General features: G+C 36.8%; 1 protein-coding gene and 1 long non-coding RNA gene across 4 annotated transcripts in view; both read left to right on the top strand.

Moving 5' to 3' along the window:
- The window catches only part of LOC135201415 (uncharacterized), a 49,009-nt gene extending 48,360 nt beyond the window's left edge, over positions 1 to 649 (top strand). For both annotated transcript variants that reach the window (XR_010311524.1, XR_010311525.1), the window contains one exon: positions 252 to 649. This is a non-coding gene — a long non-coding RNA (uncharacterized LOC135201415). The remainder of the gene's footprint in view (positions 1 to 251) is intronic.
- A 2,152-nt stretch (positions 650 to 2,801) lies between these two features.
- The window catches only part of LOC135201411 (disintegrin and metalloproteinase domain-containing protein 10-like), a 280,988-nt gene continuing 262,178 nt past the window's right edge, over positions 2,802 to 21,611 (top strand). For both annotated transcript variants that reach the window (XM_064230316.1, XM_064230315.1), the window contains exon 1: positions 2,802 to 2,991. In XM_064230316.1, the coding sequence (XP_064086386.1) occupies positions 2,931 to 2,991 (61 nt within the window). In that variant the 5' untranslated portion in view covers positions 2,802 to 2,930. The remainder of the gene's footprint in view (positions 2,992 to 21,611) is intronic.

Raw genomic sequence — 21,611 nt, 5'->3', positions numbered from 1 at the left:
TGTCTATTTTTTCCTATTGGCTGAAAATCATTTCATATAGCTCTAACTACACCTCAAATTTTTTTCTGAACTCCCCCTAATATTGTTATCTGAGTTTGTTTGTCCTCCTACGGTAACAATCGCTCTAACTCAGGCCAGCATCAACCCTCATTGCTACCATGCTGTATTATTTGAAATATAGCTAAACATTAGCAATAAATCATACACTTCCCCATAGATATATACAATTGTCTGCCTTGTTTCATTGACAGAATGGATGAATTGAACACTGGACGTGCTGATTCAGAGGACGATTGCTTCGTGGCATTCCCGCCACATAAACGAGCGGGAAGGGTACAAAGCAGTTGTATTTAAAAATGGTTACAAATTAAATTCTGAAACAGCAATATTCTTAAATGAAACGTGTTTACGTGAAGGTATCCTTCTAGAGTAATGATATTAATAATGAATAACGATTAGATCTTTGCATCAGAGAAACATCACCAGTATTATAACAACGAGGACATTCTCAGACAATTTTCCCACAGATTTTGTTGCTCTTGTGTGCATTATACTATAATTCAGTCATGGGAACTGAAATATATTTGTATTACTCTAAGGTTATGAAAATTACAAGGACTATATATAATTGGAAATAGAATAAATAAACTTAAAGGAACTACAGAAACCTTCATTAATTTCCTCAGGCGAAGTTAATTTATCCGGCCGTTCTTTTTTCGAATGATTCATCACTTGATGACTAAGGTTCGATTTTACTTCTCTTGACATGAACCTCTTTGTACGTAACTTCAGACCCTACGGCCTACGCACTCTCTTTCTCAGAACGTACCTTGGGTCGTCTCTCCTTTAATAAAGGAAATCCGTGGCACGGGTAGCAAACATATAAAGAAATGCATGATTTCTCACTAATTGTTCCACGAAAAAAAATTTCTACTTGATGATTCGCGTGGAAAGGTGTCACAGGGTCTCCCATTTCCAGTTCCCTTCCGTTTAAAACAGAGATGAAACAACATACGTAGAAGGAAGGACACGTGGTCAGAGATGGACTCTGTTGCAATGCTCCTTTGTGAGATTTTCAACGAGATGCACGGATTTGCGCACTCATGTCTGAAAGATTGTCAAGATATTCTCATGATTTTTACTTGTGCACGTATATTCGAGCGTTTATGTAGTGCCAGTTTGCCCTGTCAATCAATCAACCCATAACTAGGATGTTGCACAAGTAATTCGAAAAAGCACACAGAAGAATACGAGCCGCAACCTGTTGAAAAATGGATTGGCGGGAACATAGGATAATACAGGCGTTATCTGAAATGTTTGCTGTCATGTTTAATTATTGTAAACATTGTTGAATGCGTAGGCCATAGGGATATTTCAGGGCTTTAAAGAGAGAGAGAGAAGAGAGAGATAGATGACAAAGAAAGCGAGGCACATGGCCTAAGGGAAATGTACCCAGCGAAGTTGCATGTGAAATGAAACTATTTTGTCGTTGTCATAGTGATTTGCAGTCGGTGGGAGCCGCCTTTGGGAAATGCGTAATCAAATCCCCTCTGCACGCGACAGGGGAAACAAAGAAAGCTTATGTGACATATGATCTTTAATTTAGTGTTGTGCTTTATTGACCACGTTAGCTCAAGAAGCTGACAAAGAATATGTTGTGCGTTTTTTATCTTTATATCGAATCTTGTCAAATGTCAAATAAGGAGACACATTCCTCGTGTCCGTTGCATGGTGAAGGGTTTTGATGAAAAATGAAATTAAAAATGCCGTTTCATTCACTCGTTATTTTGAACAAAGACTAAAGTGCTTGATTAAGCCTAGCTTTCTTTCCGGAGTTTAAATAATGGAGCATGTCCCGTGGTTTTGAATTTGCATATGAATGGAGAAAGATCACTGGGTAGTAATGCGAAAGACTCCCATGTGCCTTTGTGGCTAAAATTTTGTTGGAATGGTTGACTGGCTGTCCGAAGTTCAGAACCAAAACAAGCCATCACGGCGTCATAGAAAACGGAAATGTCGTTTTCTCTCAGTCTCTGATTTGTAAATAAGCCCTTGAAAATATATATTTACCCTAATCATCAGGCACGGCTTATTTATTTCAACATGGGCAGTTGTGCAGTAAATGTGTACATATTAAGGTATGGTAAACTTAAAGTAATAATGAAAAGTAAGAGGGACTTTGTTCGTATTCCTATAGCGCTTTAAACAAAGAAAATTGAATGGTCACATGGTTTATCGTATTACCATTGTCGGAAATTTTCCCTCCGACTGGGATGGTTTTGTCGCGAAAAATCTGGATCCGTATTTTTTCGACAACCATATTAAGTTGATGTCCTTATTGTAATTAAGAAATTCGCTTGTAGCCGGAGCAAATTATTTAGTAATATATGACAGGTTTCTGCATTAAATGTTAAATATACATATACTGACTTCCAAGATCGTTATTTATATACTCCTCTTGAGAAGAAAATTATGGCTGTCATATTAATCTATAAACTCACACTTATATTGAATAAACAAAACCAATGAAAGCAAGTGTATATTATGTTGAAAATTCTCAGGACGAAGAACAAAAGAAGATGGCGTTTCAAACGCTCTACTTTGTGAAGCTCGGTTGAAGGTTGCTGTTTCTTTCGTTTGTCAGAATTTGTCGTTAGCTTTAGCTTAAAATCTCATGAAAATATTATGAAAATAAAAATTTTGACCATACCGATGAATACGATCCTAACAATAGAAAAAAGTGACGAAAATATAATAATTACAGCTTCGGTTCATCCTAGTTCGACGAACGTCGCAGACTGTCAGACTCAGTATGTGATGGTAGTGAGGAAGAAGAGGTTGTGCTAGCGAGTGTATGTGTTAATTTTAGTGTAAATATTGGACTATATGTTGAGTTCTAAGGAATTATTAAGTATTTGTGCCTAAAAACAATGGGATTATGTATCTACCAATGGTTATGCCTGCTAGTCACGTTCTGGCTGAAAGTAGAAGGTAAGGACTTGATTTTTATTGTTGATGCCGTTGTCCTACTCCTCCATTCCCCTCCATCGTGAGGAGGAGGAGGAGGGTTCCTCTGTTGGGCATAGTTGGCCTTCTATGCCTTCCATCACTCTGGCTTCAGTCAGTGACCTCCCCAATAAACCCCCCATATTCCTTGTTACGTGCCTTTTCGGAGGTTTTCCACCACCTCTGCCTATACTTCTAGTCTGAGAAATGAGAAGTCTTTTGTTCCAGGGGGAAGAAGCTGCGATGTTTAAAGGCACACCGTCGTTGGGCTGCCATCGATTTTCATTCTTTTTAAGTGGAAGGTTGTGTTTTAAAGAGGTTTTTTGGGCATTTTAGCCCTGTGAGAGACCTCTCTTTGTTATGCCGCAGTTTTAGGGCTACGATGTGAAACAGCAAGTTTAGCTGAGGCGATTTAAAGGTGCCCTGCTTATATAGCAAGAACAAGGTAAACAGGGCTAGGCCTAGCCAGTAGCGTATGTTAACATGTTATGTCAGTTTGAGTAACCCAGTTTTCTTGGTCTCCTTGCGTGAATGATTTTATTAGTAATGCCTGGCCAACAGCAGCAAGACGCTAATACAACGTATAGTGTAGATAAGTTGTATTAGTAATGCCTGGCCAACAGCAGCAAGACGCGAATACAACGTATAGTAGTGTATATAAGCTCAACGTAGGTATACCTACTTCTTACAAAGTAGCCTACTCGGTTGACCTCTACAATGTTATTCTCTGTTTGTTAGTAGGTGTAGCAGATGATTATTTGGTTATGATGCTCGAAGTAAACAATATGTCGTTTGGGAGATGATAGCAGCACGTTAAGAGCATTCCGTCTTGAAATAATTCAGAGCTCCTATCCAAGATTTACAATTATAATTTTTTTTTATAATTTTACCCAAATGGGCCTAAACAAAGATGAGGCTAGACTGGAGTTGAAATTAAATTATATACTACTTAGATTTTCTTAGGTAATGAGGTTCCATATATATTTTTTTCTTATTAAGGCAGAATGTAAGTTTACAGTGAACTTTACATTTAGGCTGTTATTGAGAGCAGTATGGTTACCTGTTTTTTTTTATTTTTTTTTATTTTTTTTTTTTTTTATTTTTAATGAAGTTCACTCAGAATTTTACATGAAATTAGTTGTAAACACTCAGCCTTACCTAACCTAGAATGCCATGTATAGCGCACTAGAATGCCATATATAGAACAAAGGTTTAGACAGGATATATCGCCCATCCTAGATCCTAAAATTATATAAAATTACCTCTTACAGTAATAAGCACAGTTCCAGATGGAAATTGATGGAAGTTTTATGATTTAACAAAGCATTACTGCCAAAATTTTTCAAAGCCTCAAAACCAGTTGGAAAAACCACATTTCAGTGCTGATTTCAGTTATCAGCAGCTTGTATAATTTCATTTGAGCAGTTGAACTCTATAATGTAACCTCAAATACTTTTTATTTTTTTTTCTTTTTTTGTGCTGTGGTAGTGGAAGACAAATTGAATTTCATAATTTTTTGGAATCATCATCTAAATGACCAAAGCATATTATATTTAACTTACTGTCAACACAAGAATTATGGTTAAAGAGACAAAAGACTGGAAAAATTAGATGACTAATTCAGGAATTCAAAAATGTTATGACTGCAACACCACTCAGACAAAACAAAGTGAGTCACATGATTGAGTAAGCAATGAATAAGTTTAGCAGAACAGTTACCAGATTCTTATAAGGTTGGCAGGAAATTTACCAGTTTCTTATCTTATTGTAATTTTGAAGGAGATAGACAAAGAACGGCTCATTAGGCTGAACTACAAATTGAAAAGGGCTTTGTCACAGATATGCACCGTGTATTGTATCATTGAGGTAGTTATTGTACAGCAACATTATTTTTACATATGGTTTTGTTGAGTTGGTCAGATGTATGATGATTTTAATCTTCTTTCTATTGTCTTGGCCTGTTAAGTCCAAGTATAAATTTGCATCCTAACCTTACTTTTGAGGCCTTCTCACTCGTGAGCATCATCACTATAGTCAAACCAAAATGTTGTGGCGGATGACAAGAGGTGTCATCAGAATGCTTCGTATTTGAATCTAAATGTTTTGGTCTTTTTCCCTTGTAGACAAAGGGAAAATTTCATCGGTTTATTAGTAAAGCCGGATTAAGTTCTGTACTGGATGGTGCGAGCCCAGTCCCTCCACCCACACTTTTGTTTCTTACTTTTTTTTTCTTTTTCTTTTATCATAAACTATCATAAATAGTTTACATACATCAGGAATACTGGTAGCTTCATGTGCCCAGTTGTAAACTGTCGTCACATTGGTCATCCCAGTTTCTTCCGCTCTTTCCATTCTGAAGCAGGAAGCGCAAGTCTGCAAGTACTTGCTTTACAGAGTGAGTCAAGTGAGTGACAATGTGCATATACAAAACGCTGTTATGTATAGACGAAGATGAGAGACCAAACAAATTTTATGGCTGTATACTAATGATGAGTTAAATCCTAATCCTAGAAGTTGGAATTTCAATCCTTTAAAGATGTGACCCCAGTACCTGATAAAATCTTTCAGTAAGATCAACTTGGCTTATAGTGAGTTTGGAGGCAGTCTTATTCTGGTATGGGTAGTGCAATTAAAAGATTATAAAAGGTTATTTCTTTTCAAATCTTTACATCTGTACGCTGCAAAGGGTCAAGCATACCTTGCCTTTGATAGACTTTTGTTTTAGATGTCAACGTATATAAAGTCTTTTCAAGATTCTAAGATCGCTATGGTGGGCCCAGGAAAAGAATACACCTCTGCCTTAACATAGTCATCATTCTCTTTCTCTTATCCAGTGACTCTTTGTTATTCTTGCTTGTAACCTCCAGTGCAAAGTGACACATCAGATATCCAAGATTATGCCACTCTTGTCTTTCCACAAATCTTTGTTATCTCCAGCCTCCATTCTCATTATTAATAATTCATGCAGTTCTACGTGTTCTTGGAGTCCTATGTGACACTACGTATCCCTTGCTACTCTTGAAGGGGTTGTGCAAAGGACATCTACATATGGAACTAATACTTTTCCAATGTGGCATTATTTATAACTATCCTGCCATCAAAATATGGGTGTTCTTCTTAAAGCTTAATTTTTTTATTGGCAAAGTCTTTCTATATACTTTAATTATCTTGTGATGATTTATGTCCAGATAGTAATACAGATCATAAGAGACTTTTAGTTAATCATACTTTGGCATGAAATCTGTGTTTATTGCCAAATATTATTCAGCCTCCTATTGTCTATAGTATGCCCTTTTATTTTTCATTAAATTTCAACTTGAGCAAACCTTTACAAGTACTGGATAACATTTTTTCCTAAATATTATAAAAGATTCAACCTCATTAATCCTTTCTCCATCTAATGTTATTTCATCCCTTTTAGCATAGGCTACTCTGTTCTCAATACATACTTAGATATGCTTTTCTAAGATTCATTTCGAGTCCCGTGTCTGGATGTATAATGTACTCTTTAAGCAAGCTTTGTAACATTTGTGGTGCTTTAATCATAAAAGCACCATAATAATGTATTTTCTGTTTAAAAGTGCATCATTGCATATTCTGTCTGTTGAGTTTCGATTCAACTGTATATACATGCTCTTATTAAAAAATTGTAATTGCTAGTTGTCCAAATGAAGTACCTGTACAGTTATTCATACAAAATGCACAATTGATGCTTGACTGTAAAACTTACTAGTACATTGTGTCATAATTTTGTAATTAGTTTTCAGTTTATTTGCCTTGGAAGGTGTTCCATTAAGTTTGCCAGTATGTAGTATTGTTTTTCTTAATGATTACTAATTTTTTTGCATATTTTTATCTCTTTAAAAGACTATTTGTAATAGTCTTTTAAAGTGTGTACATGCAGGTTGCACCGTAACCTGATTTTTATATGAAATGGTGGATAGGATTTAGACCGCCCCAAGAAATATTCTGGTTTGGTATACTCCATGAGTTTTATTTATCAAGGGACTTCCAATATATAGCACCTTTAGTAGTGCCTTTGTACAAAAAGCTGTCCGAGATACTATTCATATTTTGTTGAGGTGTTCTTTATCACTCAGCCAGCACAAGCTATTGGTCATTCCCTTTGCTGTATATTTTAACTGGTTTTTATTATTGAGGCTGGTGTTCAGATCTAATGGTGGTAATGATACTGTAAAGTGCCATGCACCATTGTTGATAATTTGTACTTGTGTATATACAGCAGTATGTATTAGTTTTTTTTTATACCTTATATACCTGCGTATATGTTACATAAATAGCTTTTTCTTTTTATTGTGTATATACAAACTTTAATTGAATGGCCATTAGGCTTTTTTTTTTTATTACTGTAACATAGATACATATATATACATACTGTAAACGTCATGAAAGTCTAAATAAGAAAGTTACCCTTAGACGCTTTAAGGTAGGTAGTGGCTATATTAATTAAGGATCATAACGCTAGCAACAGAAACACTGCAAAGACGACTAGTGTAACATATTGGCACCTTCCTTTGTAATGTGGATGATGGTGCTCTGCAAAGAAAGTACAGTTGGAGCAAAGTTTGAGATCAGCTATACGTACTATTGAAGAAAATCATAAAGTAAATCATTTTGCTAGCTTTTAGCAGCTTAGGCATACCCCTTGACTATGGTAATTATTCATCTGTTCCAGATACCTGTAGTTGCTCTCTACAATCATTCATATTTCCAGTGTTAGTGAAATTGATAATTATAGCAAGAGTGGCATCACGGGCTCAGTACCATCATTTTGTTCTTTGCCAATCATATATCATTCAAGAAACCAAATAAGGATGGATTTCACACCACAGCTACACACACTTTACTATTTTTTTTAGTTAAAAAATAATCTAAGAAATAAAAGAAAGCCCAAACACTAAAACAATAGAAAGGCATTCTAAATGTAGTGATTAATATTCTGTATAGGCAGTAAAGTAATAACCATCTACCGTCTTCTGTTCTCTATAATTGTTCATAGATGCATCATTTAAAGCTATATCAAAGTTGTTTTTACAGAAAGGATTCCAACATTACAGCGCTCTCGGTGGTTTGGTAAAGCGAAGCTATCATGAAGGCTGTATACCCAGCAGCACAAGGTTTATTGGAGATGATTTGATAGACCATGATCACGGTGCAGGTTTAAATGGAAAAATTTTAATCGTTACTTCATGACAGAAAATGGTATTTCACAAAACGGTTGTAACCTATGTGAAGACAGCACTGCATCTGCAAAACTGTCAGCTATTGTCCATAGCTTGGGTATATAGTACTTGCAAGCTAATGAAAGGATAGGGAATCTACCCTTTATTCAGGCTCTGAAGTTATTTGGAGTCTCGGAATCAGCCAAATATCTTTCATCTGTTAATTCAAAAGGCTTAGGAACCGACTTTTTTGTCTTATTGTCTTTTCTTTTTTGTTGGGTTTTTGCTCCATAGGGATTCTTGAAAACAATTGATTGAAAAGTTATATCTACCCGGGCCACAAATTTATAGAGCATAAACATTGGGACATAGTGCGGTGTACCACCAGTGGTGTTTTGACCAATGACAAATGTACACTACAGCGTGGATCAGTTCATTGAGGGTATTTTTTGGTGGGTGATAATGGTTGCGTTTAATACCCAACTTTGTCTTTTATACGCAGTTGGAGTTTTCAAAGGTAGGCTAAATAGAAATTTTCATTCAACCTTCATCAAATTATTATTTAGCCATAATTTCTTTTAGGATTTCATTTGAATACCTTATGCATCAATCATCTTATTATGGCCCTGATTTGACTTCTTGGACCCTCAGTATTCATACAATTAATTAAATTAGAGATAAACTTAAGCAATTTTAGGGGACACTGGAGAGAGAGGTTTTGACTAGTATTTATTGCAGTCGTCACTTATTCAACCCTGTTTAGAAGGAATTATACTATATATGCATAATTTCGAATGTTAATGCCGTGCTTTATTAGTACGTAGTTTCCAAGTTCCACTGGGTTGGAACAAAATGTACCAATCCCGTCTAAAAGGTACCTCTGATAGAGATAAAACATTAATAAGTACTACAGTATAGCCAACGCCAGCTGATATAATGGTTATGTTATACAGAGCTATATCTGATTGTTAGTTTACTGGGTGGAAGGTAAATGTTTATATACTTTCAAATTGTGTATATACCTTCAAACTGGAAGGGTTCAGCGAGGTACTCTTAACACCACTGAGCCGAGAGCATTTATAGGACGTTGTTGACATAATTCGAATTTATCAGTTGCAGTAGTAACTGATATGTGGGGTTGAACATGGCACTTAAGTACTAATATTCATCATTGCCTTTGTTTACTCCGGAGCCGTAGTCTTTGTAAAGAGCTAGTCAAGCGTACCTCCCTTGTCTTTATTATTATTATTATTATTATTATTATTATTATTATTATTAAAGAATAAAAAGTTTATGCAAGATGACTGAAAACCAGAAAATAGAGCTTTCGACTGGTGAACGTATCAAGATTTTTTCTTCCTTCGTTTCATTTAATTGATAGTTTCCCCACATCCAGCTGTTTCGGGCATAAGAATTAAAGAATTAGGTCCCCAACTGCTCAGTATTACATTATTGTCTTTCCCTCCCTCACCCTGGTTACGTGTTAGGAAATGACTCATAACACTTGTGGATAAAATGTGTGCCCTAACACTTGCCGCTTTCGTTATAAGACTTAAATTCCAGCGAACTCTCTTACCAGAAAAGTACAGAATATGATGTTCTTGACTGTGTCATTCATGGGTACCAAAGGAGCGGGAAGAGACTTGAATTTCCAGTATCATAGGGTATTTGTAAATGGCCCAAGGCAATTCTTTCATTTTCTACACATGGCAGACCAAATGCACGTAAAGCCAGATTGAAGGCAAACCGTCAATTATAGTTACTGCGGATGGTTAGGTATCCTGGTGAGAGGGTTGTGGAAAATTAGTTTTTTTTATATGATGGAGGTTAAGGTTAATTGACGAGGTAGTTTCTCAGAGATATTCAGAATGGTTAGTTTGTTAATTCTTAATTTTTTAAGATTTGCCGTAGCGGGTCAGTATTGTAGACGCGCCGTCTACTAGCGTGTGTAGACGTTAATGGTGTTTGCAGCATCCCTTTCGGTACCTAGCTGCATCCACTTTTGCCCTTTTAAAAGCTTTAGCTCCATCCTCGCTAACTTTCGTTTACAGCCCAGCCTATAAACTAAGTATTGCTGCATAGGGCAACGCCAGGTCTCCCTCTTTTTCATGTAGTAGATCCTTGTACATTTCATTTACTTTCTGGATCGTATATTTCACCGTCCAACTACTACTACAATTCCCTCTTTTCACTGTCTGCTGCTTGGGACGGCTGCAACCTCCCTAGTTTTTTGGCTTTGTACCTCAAGTTCCACAGTTAATTCATTCTTTATTTGTTTTTCTCTCAGAAGAAAGCTACGTTATGTATACTGAATAATTTAATATTTTTGGGTAATCTTATATAATTCTTCAAAACATTGTTTTCCTTGTCCGTAAGCACCGTTGTTATAACGATATATATATATGTATATATATATATATTATATATATATATATATATATATATATATATATATATACACATACGTGTGTACACGTAAGCTACTGTTATAATGACCTAATAGATATTTGTAAATTGTAATATGCACCTAAACTGCGCTAACGGCATGATGAATTAGTTATTAATAGTAGGCGTTAATGGTTACTGTTATATTTTCTATGATATTTTCTCGTTTATTCGTGTTCTTCGGCTGTCTTTGTGGTCATTGACAGTCCTTTTCTTTGATAATGTTACAAAAGTAATGTTTTCTGTCGTATATAATGCAAGTTTTACATATACTCTTACTTGCTGACTTTTGTATACAAATGTGTACTCCCAGGTTGAGCCAATTTTTGTGTAAGGTTTAAACGGGCCATTTTGTCTTGTGAATTTCAGCAATAACAGTTAAAGCTGGCAGTTTTCTAAAACCCACATGACAATAAAAACAACGATAGAATATCTTCCCATACGGCAAATGATACCAAATGTCATAAAGAGAATTAAGTGTGATAACAAAGCTCGACTCTCTCTCTCTCTCTCTCTCTCTCTCTCTCTCTCTCTCTCTCTCTCTCTCTCTCTCTCTCTCTCTGTGTGTGTGTATGTGTGTGGGTGTGGGAATTATATACACTTATATATATGTGTGTGTTTATCTATCAAGTGTAAGATTGCCAATAAGATGTATTTTCTCTGCTGAATATAGTGAAAACGACGACACCTTCTGGGCCAACCTCAAGAGTCAAGTGTTTTGACTAAATCGGTACCTACTCTACACCAGTATTCGTTTTGAATCTACTCTTTCATCTTGCGAATAAGGACATTGCAGAGATATCCTTTTTTTTTTTATTCCGAGCACGTACTTTGTTTTTCAGGCTTTGACAAAACCTGCTTTTTTTTTTCGCTGTAACTATGACAGGTCTCGTTTTGGGGATTTTTCCTCACTTTTGCTGATCCGGATTTTGCTGCTCTATATTCAAAATATTGGAGGTTTTACCGACGCGCTCCCATTTGTTTTTGTAGGAGATTATATCTGGCGTCCTCTCTCTCTCTCTCTCTCTCTCTCTCTCTCTCTCTCTCTCTTGCTTTGTATTTGTCACCAGATTTATTTTTCATTCTGTATAATGATTGTCATTCAACTATTAACCAATGGTGTTAATATGGGGTGAATATATATATTTATACATGTGTAATATATATTATATATATAATATATTATTATAGTGGTGTGTGTGTGGTCATATATATATTTGTGTTTGGTGTTGACTATATATATATATATATATATATATATATCTATATATATTATATATTATATATATTGTGTGTGTGTGTGTTCATATATATATTTGTGTGTGTGTATATATATATATATATATATATATATATATATATATGTATATGTATGTATATGTATATATATGTATATATATATATATATATATATATATATATAGATAGTATATATATATATATATATATATATATATATATATATATTTTATATATATTGAATTTCATCGTATCACCGTGATTCATATTCAGCATTAAGCTATCAGTGCCCTTCAATATCTAATTCGATCTACCTCGGAAATAATATATTTTCTTGTATGTCAACTGAAGCGGAACTTTTTACTTGATAAGATATTCGTCGTATCATGGGCTTGAACCACTGAAACAGAGAATTCAGGACATTTGCATCTTGATGCTTTCTATACCTATATATAATATAATGGTGCAAGGGGAAAAGACCAAGGAGAAGAACGGGTAGTGACTGTATGGATGGATAGGTAAGGAAGCCTGATATTCTTATAATAATATTGGATGCATATACCGGCATTTTAGACATTGTGCAGTAAGGTCAGGGTCATGCTTGAAGGTCAAATGTCAATTATTAATTTCACGTAGGCTAAAACTTTGGAACTATTCAAGACACAATATTTTTGTATGTACTGTAGTATTATAGCTAGGAATGCACCATTAATTATATATATATTTTTTTTTAACTAATGAAACCAATATGCAAAGTGAGGTTAACGTAATAAAGGTCAAAGGTCAGATACCTACGAGTTAAACTTTGGTCGTAAGTATTGAACAGGCGCCTCAGTGACATGGTTGGTATGGTCTTGGTCTGCCACCTCGGTGGCCGCGAGTTCGATTCTCGGGCATTCAACTGAGGCGTCAGAGATGTGTATTTCTGGTGATAGAAGTTCACTCTCGACGTGGTTCGGAAGTCACGTAAAGCCGTTGGTCCCGTTGCTGAATAACCACTGGTTCCATGCAACGTAAAATCACCATACAAACAAGCAAGTATTGAACGGTATTAATATTAGATTTTGTATTTGACACGTATAATCCCCATTGAAAGCAAGAATTTGTCTGTGTTCTTAACAATTCTGGGCTATTCATAGTCAATGCTGGACATTTTTTACCAAATCTAAAATTACTGTTCATACGCTATACATTTATATGTATACATACGTGCACATATATGTACATACATGTTTTATATGTAATGGGTGTGTTGGGGGTAATTATTTTATTTATTTAATATATTTCTTGAGAAAAGACTATGGAGGAGAACTGAAAAAGATTAAAGAAGAATCAGTTGTCAGCTAGGCTTCGGAGAGGAAGAAAGAAAATGTGTAAAGTTTTTGCGCCGTCAATACTTATCAGTATAACAGAATATGTATCGGCCTGCATATGTACATACTTTATGCAGATCTGTAAACGAGATAGCTATATACAGGATAAAATATAAAAGTATAATACTGGAATCACCATGTACCATATACCAAGTAATATTATAACTACCTATGAGTGTGTGAGGATGAATATACATTAATGGAACTCGGATGCAACAAATGTGTTTTTTTTAAAAATAACTTTTAGGGGACGCAAGTAATGAATGTCCTCGGAACTTGAGAGAAGTGAAATGGAGGCATTTAATACAGAGAGGAATTTAAGTACCTCCGACTGAGAAGACAGACGACACAAACACAACAGGCTGAACGCCGAAGTGATGTGTAAGGTACAGGGTTTTCTCGATACACTTACATATCACACACACGGTACATTTAGCTGCGAATTTCTGCCGTGAGTGGCCCACTTCATGCAACGTTGAGAAACCAGTCCATCGCCACGACAATGACATTGCACCGCTTCTCTTGCTCTCTTGGCTTCTGCTGATACACTTACTGTCACGAATTGTGCGTTCTAGCACCTCACTGGAGTCAAGTACTACTTTGTTTACGAGCGACCCGTTACTTCTACGCCCCTCTGGTACTCCACACGGGTTAATGAGGTTCTTAAGGTCTAGTGAGGTAGGGCTTGAAGAAGGGAGACTGGTGGTGTCTATGAGTGTGATTGTTTAGTTTGCAGATGTATGGATGCTCAGTCATGAAAGTTGCAGTGGATACAGCCACAGCTACTCCCTATTATTATTTATAACGTTCTCGTTATTTTCACTACAATTGCTGTGTTGATTACCACGGCTGTTACGATGATGATTCTTAGTTAATGAGTCTGGGTTGCTATGACTGCTTATAATAACAGTAGTACTCTAGTTAATGGCTAGTAGGATGTCCTTTTGAGAAGTTGGCTGGTTTACTGCTTTCCCGTTATTTGATGATTATATTTTTGGCAGTTACTCCAGCTGCGAATGATGTGTGAAAATTATTTAAAGTGTGTGTGAAGTTTAGAGTTTTGAAACTTTAGAATTGTATGTTTACCGTTGCACCCATGTTTTGTTTGTGTGATGTTTGTAGGCTTTATACCAAGGTACACATGCTGAAATTCCTGTGGCACATAGGTCCAATTAGAATATATATTCATCTGTGTAGGCACAGCCTCCAACTATGAGCCTACTTAATTGGGAACTCATCTTAGGGCCGAGTTCACTAGGGCTCCTTATTTTTTCAGTGTCAGCCAGGGTAAGGAAGAACAGCATGTGGGAAATGTGTTGGTCTTGATCATTGTTGCAGGATTGTATGTGAGGGACAGACTTCCCGGAGTCAGGTCGTGTGGGTTTAAAAGGCCGTATCACTATTGTTTAGTTTGTTTACCTTTCTTGTGAGTGGAGTAATTAAGCAAATGATAGTTATAAAGGTTTCATCTCTGTTAAATTGCAGACTTGAAACTGTCTTTTAGTGAAATTAAGTTTTATATACAAGAGATTTTGGCGATTTGAGGATAAAACTTTAAAAAGGTTGTTGTCTGTCAGATGTCAGAATTACAAATTATATCATAGTAGATATCACGGAAGTTCCATATATATATAGATGAGATGATGATGCAAGGAGATGGAGGGGCTTTGGAAATGTCCCCCGCAGAGAATAGTGCGTAATAGTGCCAGCTGGGCTTGTGTGGAGGAGAGAATAGTTAGAAAACCCAATCTTACTCTGAAGAGAATCATGAGACAGAAGGCTGGAGAAGAGCCGTAAGTGTATTTCTCAAGGTACATAGTTACTTTAATGTTTACAAGATTTGTCGAGTAATAGTACCCACTTCCACACCATCAGTACCGAAGTGATGAGACGGGTGAATGAGTGCGTGTGGTTGGGATGTGTGGATGTGAACGGATGTTGACCCTCCTGCCTTGGATTGACTTGGGTAATAGCGCCATCCGTGTGGTGTGAGAGAAAAGGAGAGAGAGAGAGAGAGAGAACACACCACGAACGTTATGGAATTGATTTGTAGTGTGAAGGGAAGTGGTAAATTTAATCTACGCCAGCAAATCCTTTTTGAGTGGTTTGAGAGATGCATTTTAAGCAAAACGAAGAGTTTTTTTTTTTTTTTTTTTTTTTTTTTTTTTTTTTTTTTAATTTTGAATAGTGTCTCGGAGGCTGTTATGGGTCAGCTTTTATTGTGGTGGAGCACTAAATGTCGAATATCTTGTCAAAGAATCGAGTACAAAGAGCTCATGCCTTGGGTGTATTGGTGACAGGGGACGGAATAGCTGCTATTTATACCGTAATTCTCTTTAGTTGCCGCGTACCTGTGAGAATTCCCGGTACGTGTCCTTGAATATTATATGTGTCCTTGAAATACTCCGTGGCTTTTAGATTCCCCGGAGTCGCGCTTTTGCATTCAGCCACCGTCTCGGCGGATGTCAGTGCGTGCAAAGTTGTATTCCGTGCTTGCTTCGGAGAGCAAGTGGTGCGGGGAGGGGCCGGTGTTTTACGAACAGCTATTATGTGAAAGAAGTTAGGCATAATGTAGTATAAGAGAATCTAGGAGTCGAATGGTACATTAGACTGTTGGCAATGAATTCCGTGATCGTCGTTCAGATACTAACACAAGATAGAAATTAATGGACGGTTAAAGAGAAGTTTGGGATTGAACAAATGACAATGGGTGGGTGGGAGGGAAAGGTACAAGGAGTAAACTAGTATCGATAGATGAAGAAATAGAAGACAGTAATGGATTTAAAGTTAAAGCTTAGAACATCTAAAGAAGGTGTGAATAGATGTTTACTGATCGACAGTAGCGTAAATAAGCCGAGATAAAAAAAAAATTGAAAAAGGGGTCGTTAAGAGTTGAGAGAGTAGGTTTTGAATCGCTGGCTTAAGTATAAATAGATGAAGAATTAGAAGCCTGTAATAAATTACAATTAGTTGAAGGGTAGGAGAGTGAATGAAATCTTGAGGATCATCCAAAGATTGGTGAAAATATCAGATGCTTACTGATCAACAACAGCATAAATAAGCCGAGATGAAAAAGGGCGTTGGGGTTAAAGCGTTGAGGGGGTAGGGAAAAATGTAGGAACAAAATATTTTGTAGAGAACTTTAAAATATAATAAAACATATGCATAAGAAAGAAGTTCCAGTTGAGTGTCTTGTCTTATGGAAGCTGAGCTGGTAAGTGGTAAAATTTAAGGAAGTGTCAGTTTCAGTGTGTGAAAAAGTGGCAGTGAGTTAGATTTATAACGAGATTTATAACGACCACCTTTTTAGTGACGACCAGAATCACAATTGCTTATGTACATACCTGCAAATTTGTCAGTATAATTCGTCTCGGATTCTTGTCCGTTTCTAGAACCATATTGTGTTATACATATCTTTTCGCACTAGACTTCCCGTTTTGTTTTAAAAGAAATCTTAAGCTTTTATTTTCCTTCAGTGATTGGGTTTGTCGCTCTTGCAGCAATCTGCTTATATTACTCTTATTTTTGAGCTGTGTAACAAATTCACGGGAAACGTTATTCCAGTTACACCTCGCATCACTAGACCCTTTGTGGAAGGTGACCTGTTAAAAGTAGTAAGTCTCTCTCTCTCTCTCGTTGATTTCTTTGTAGGTTGCGTGTACTGAAATTAGTCATTATTCCCAATCTTTAATAAAGTTTGAATTCAAGATTATTTTGCGGTAATGTTTCCCGTTTTATTTTCAGGTAAGACCCTTTTTCTGAGACTGCAGAATGGCGTTTGTCGTGTGTCGGTGGAGGTAGGCAATGTTCTTGTAATTTCTCCCATAGTTTGTTGGTCTGCCTTGTATTTTATTTATTTGTTTCATCTCATGACCTTTTGTTTCCTAGGTATCCTTTATTATATACATACAACCCGTATTTGCGTCTTGTTAAGGAAATGAAATGTTTTATGCACTTGAGCATGTAGTAAATGCTTAGCTAAGTATATTTTGTTTACGCTGTCAGTTGTTATTATTATTTCTGTATATGAATGGTCATTTTCGAGAACATCATTCTGCCCCACATGAATTTGTTTTGATGGTATCGTAAAGGATGTGTCAGTGGTCGGAGCATCCTGTGTGTGTGTGTTTTCGTATGATTTCCGGGGTCCCGTTTCATGTCTTGGCCGTTGTTATCTGAGCAGATTGCCACTCGCGCTGAAGCCCTAGGCCTTCCTCGTCATTTTCCTGTCTTTTCTGCTGTCCTGGAGACACACACAGTCTGTGTGTGTGTATGTGTGTGCGCTAGTAATGGTTTTCTTTAGTTTCTACCCTTCAAAAATCCTAAGCATTTTATAGCATTCTGCGCCTCTTTGATGATTGTAACGATGTCTTCATAATTGTGTGTGTGTCTGTGTTTTTTTTTATATATATTACGAGAAAATACCTCTTTCTCAGCGAACGCTGAACCATAAACCATAAACCGATCTTTTGAATTAGGCTGTTAATTCGGTAAGTTATCTCTCTTTGCTGTAGCTTCAATATCAAGTAGCTAATTTCGCATACAATAAAGTCGTGAACCCGGTCGAAAAATTAAAGAGAATAAGAAATGAAATTAACACCGAGTTGAAAACATCGAAGATATCTGGTGTTCCAGCGGGAACAGTTCTAGGACCAGAACCGATTGTGACTTGCAAATCGGTATTTGATTGCGAGAGTCGAACATGAGCATTTCAGCTGGGACTTAGTTAAAATGTCTGTCGCCTGGTGCTTTATTTTTTCCCCTCCACCTCAATTGAAGCTAAATTGCGTGGAAGTCATTGGGAGAGAATATATTCGTGTCCTGTTGACAGGATCTTGTACTGTCGTAAACAGTCTTCATAAATCCGAGGACTTTTTCGATACAAACTGCACTGTTACCCATTTATTCTGGTCTTGGTCGCCATGTCTACTCTATTAAGGACCTTGCTACGATTATCACTGAACAACCAAATAGGAGGTTAGGACGAGGGCACTGCACGGTTCCACCAAGGAAGTGGAGAACGTCAGCAGCCTTCTCTGTCGTGGCAGTCTCAGATACATAATATGGTGTTATTGTGTGCGTTGTTAGTTTGTTAAGCCTCTAAAGTTATTGGTCATCATGTGTACACCAAGAATAAAAAGCAGAAAAATCACAACGTCACGGGGAAATCATGAAAATATATCCGGATAGTTCTCTGAAAATATCTGTATTTGAAAAGGCTCTGCTTTCTAACGTTTTAATTGATTGATTCGTTTTAGTGTTGTATGGGTCGTTAAAATAGTGTGATATGAAATTCTTGTATTATTCTGCATTGTTTAATTTACATAAATCATGTTTTTGTTGCTTGCTTCATGGGAAGCATTTTGGAACGCTGTATAATTTCTTTGTTTTAGTAATTTGCGAAGTGAAACCCCCTCTAAGCATTCGCTGCGATTCATTTAGAATTCCAACGCAAGTTATTTAACGGTTCGTTCTATTAGACCCAAATTTACTCCACGATATCTATTAGAAGTCAGTTTAGTTTTAACATGTTAAGTTCGGAATCCGATTTAACCCCAATTTGCTCAATTCAAGCTCAGAAATATACCGGAGATTGCTCAGTCTCAGCCCCGAATTCAACCTCATTCGTTTTATTTTAATGTCGATTTAATCCCATTCGTCAAATTCGAGTCTCGGTTTAATCTGTGTTCATTCACCTGAGATGTTTTATTTATTCCGAGTTCGTTTGATCAGTACTCAATTCATCTCGAAGTAGGTAAGATCAAAACTTGATTTGGCACCAGTTAGTTGTAATTCAGTTTAGCCCAAGTGTTCGGCTCGAGTCTTCATTTGGCGCGTGCGTTTAGTTAGGATTCCGATCTTGCCATAAGTACATTCAGTTCTAACTTCGATTTAGCATCACTGCTTTCAGTTAGAGCCTCTGTTTAGACACAGAATGCTTAATTCAAACTTCGATTTAGTCATGTGCGTTTAGTTTGAACTTCAATTTTCCCCTGTGCGTTTAGTTTGAACTTCAATTTTCCCCTGTGCGTTTAGTTTGAACTTAATTTTCCCCTGTGCGTTTAGTTTGAACTTCGATTTTCCCCTGTGCGTTTAGTTTGAACTTAATTTTCCCCTGTGCGTTTAGTTTGAACTTCAATTTTCCCCTGTGCGTTTAGTTTGAACTTAATTTTCCCCTGTGCGTTTAGTTTGAACTTCGGTTTAGCCATGCGCTTTAGCTCGAACGTCGGTTGAATTCAGACCTAGATTTAACCCCAGTACATTCGGTTCGACCCTCGATTTAGTTCGAAAGGATTCAATTGGGACCTTGGTTTAAATTTAACCCCACTTCATTCATTTAGAGCCTGGACTTAGGCACAATACGTGTTCAAACGTTTATAGTCGTGTTCATTTAGTTGGAACCTTGGGTTAGTGATGTGGATTTAGGTCGAACCTGGATTCAGCTCATGGGGTTTGAATTCGAACCTCTTTTTAGCTTCAGTGCTCCCAGCTAAAACTTTGATGTGGCCCGTGTATGTTCAGTTCAAACCCCGATTCAATCCCATTGTGTTCATTTAGAATCTGGATTTAGCCCTGTGTCTTTTGTTCGAACCTCAATGTGTCTTGTTCTTGTGGTTCGAACCTCGATTTATAAAGTCTTACGTGCTTTTAGTTCGAACCAGGGTTTAATCCAGTGTGTTCATTTTGAACCTCGTTGTAGCCACATTTAGTTTGAACCTAGAAAGAGCATCTGTCCATTTAACTCGAAACACGAGTTAACTCAAGAAGAGGTTGGTTGGAATTCCCAGTTCTTTCAATTCGCCGAGTTAATGCTCACTTTAGCTTCTACTTGTTCGGTTCTGCCCGTTATAAAGAACTGCCTCGCTCTCTATGGGTACTCTACCAAGTCTCGTTCGATTCGGAGGGAAATCTAGGCTCCGTTCATTCAGGTCAGCCCAAGGCCATGGGTCTGTTACCGTAGCTGCTCGATCTGGTTCAGTATCTATCCCCAGTTCGTTCATTTCGAGACGTCACCACCCAAGGCGTCTTCTGTTACCCAAAGTCTGTCGTTGTTGTACAGCTTTTCATCGTTTAATGTTACATGACGTTCGGGTCTTTTACTTGTAATACATTCTAACCTCTGTGGATGGATACTGCTTGCCCGTTATCTTGTAATTGCACTTCGACTCGGGGCTTTTATTTGCAATACATTCCAACATTTGGGGATACATTACTGCTTGCCCGGTATCTTGTAATTGCACTTGAACTAGTCCTCGTAATAATTTAGGCGGCTGTTGCCTTGTGTAACAATAATTCTTTCTCGTAACGATTGATGTTCACTGGTGTCGCATGTTAATAATTAATATATGACTGTTATCCCGTAATAATAAATCCCGTAATAATAATTCTTCGGCTCTTATCTCGTAATACCTAATTACTCTTCTATTGTTATCGCGTAATACTCCGACCGTTTTTACTTTAAGCGAGAAGTATATTAATTAGTTGCTTATGATGCAGTTGTAGTAAAGCTTGTGGGTTATGGCTTAGTCCCTAACGACCATCATTGCTCAGTTATGAAGTTTGGTCTTATACATTTTTGAGGGAAAATACAATAACTTGTTTTCAGAAACTCGATCCTTATAATATTAGAATCATCATCATTTACCAACGACGTTTCGGTAAAAATGATGTCAGGGATGATGCAATACAGGAGTGATGAACGTCGAACTTAGTGTTGAAATCAGCTGATCCTAAAAAGGCTATGAATGATTTAAAAAGAAAGAAAGAAAAAAGGAAACTTTAAAGGCAACGTTGTATGCTTCCCTCTCATACAAGTTTCATGTAATATGAGGAGGCTAGAATGCCAAAAGAGGCCTTTGGGTATGCTGCGGGTGAACGCTCTGTTCTGGCCGAATATGGGTAGAATTTGTCCTACACAGAGTTAATGACGCTAGTGGTTCCATTTCTTATAATTAGTAGAGTAGAGCGCTGTCAAAGTTGCTGATGGATTTTTAATTTAATTTTTATGCGTTTCTTTATCATTAGCTGTTTTGTGACGTGTTAGTCACGTAGGCATATTTAAATCTGTATGTTTTTTTTCTGTTCTGTTTCGTCTATATCTGACGATTTTATAAACCGGTATTTGATGCTCATTCGTACTTTTTTTTTCTTTTTTTCAATTTGACGTCTTAATAGGCTTATTTAACCAATCCGAAGGCTGCCTTTGTTAATTTCCCCATGACATTTTCGGCAGCTTTTCATTGCTGGCAATTTGGAGCTCATATTTTCAGTGTTTTTCACCTGGATTTCTGTTTCTTTACTGTTGGCATTCTCTAGCAGGTTGTGTGACAAGTCTGGTTTATGAATGCTTTATTATTATAGGAGC

This window comes from Macrobrachium nipponense, chromosome 28, assembly GCF_015104395.2.
Source record: "Macrobrachium nipponense isolate FS-2020 chromosome 28, ASM1510439v2, whole genome shotgun sequence".
In the NCBI taxonomy this organism is placed as follows: domain Eukaryota; kingdom Metazoa; phylum Arthropoda; class Malacostraca; order Decapoda; family Palaemonidae; genus Macrobrachium; species Macrobrachium nipponense.
Note: the sequence above shows the minus strand (reverse complement) of the source record. Positions and strands in the feature narration are given on the sequence as shown.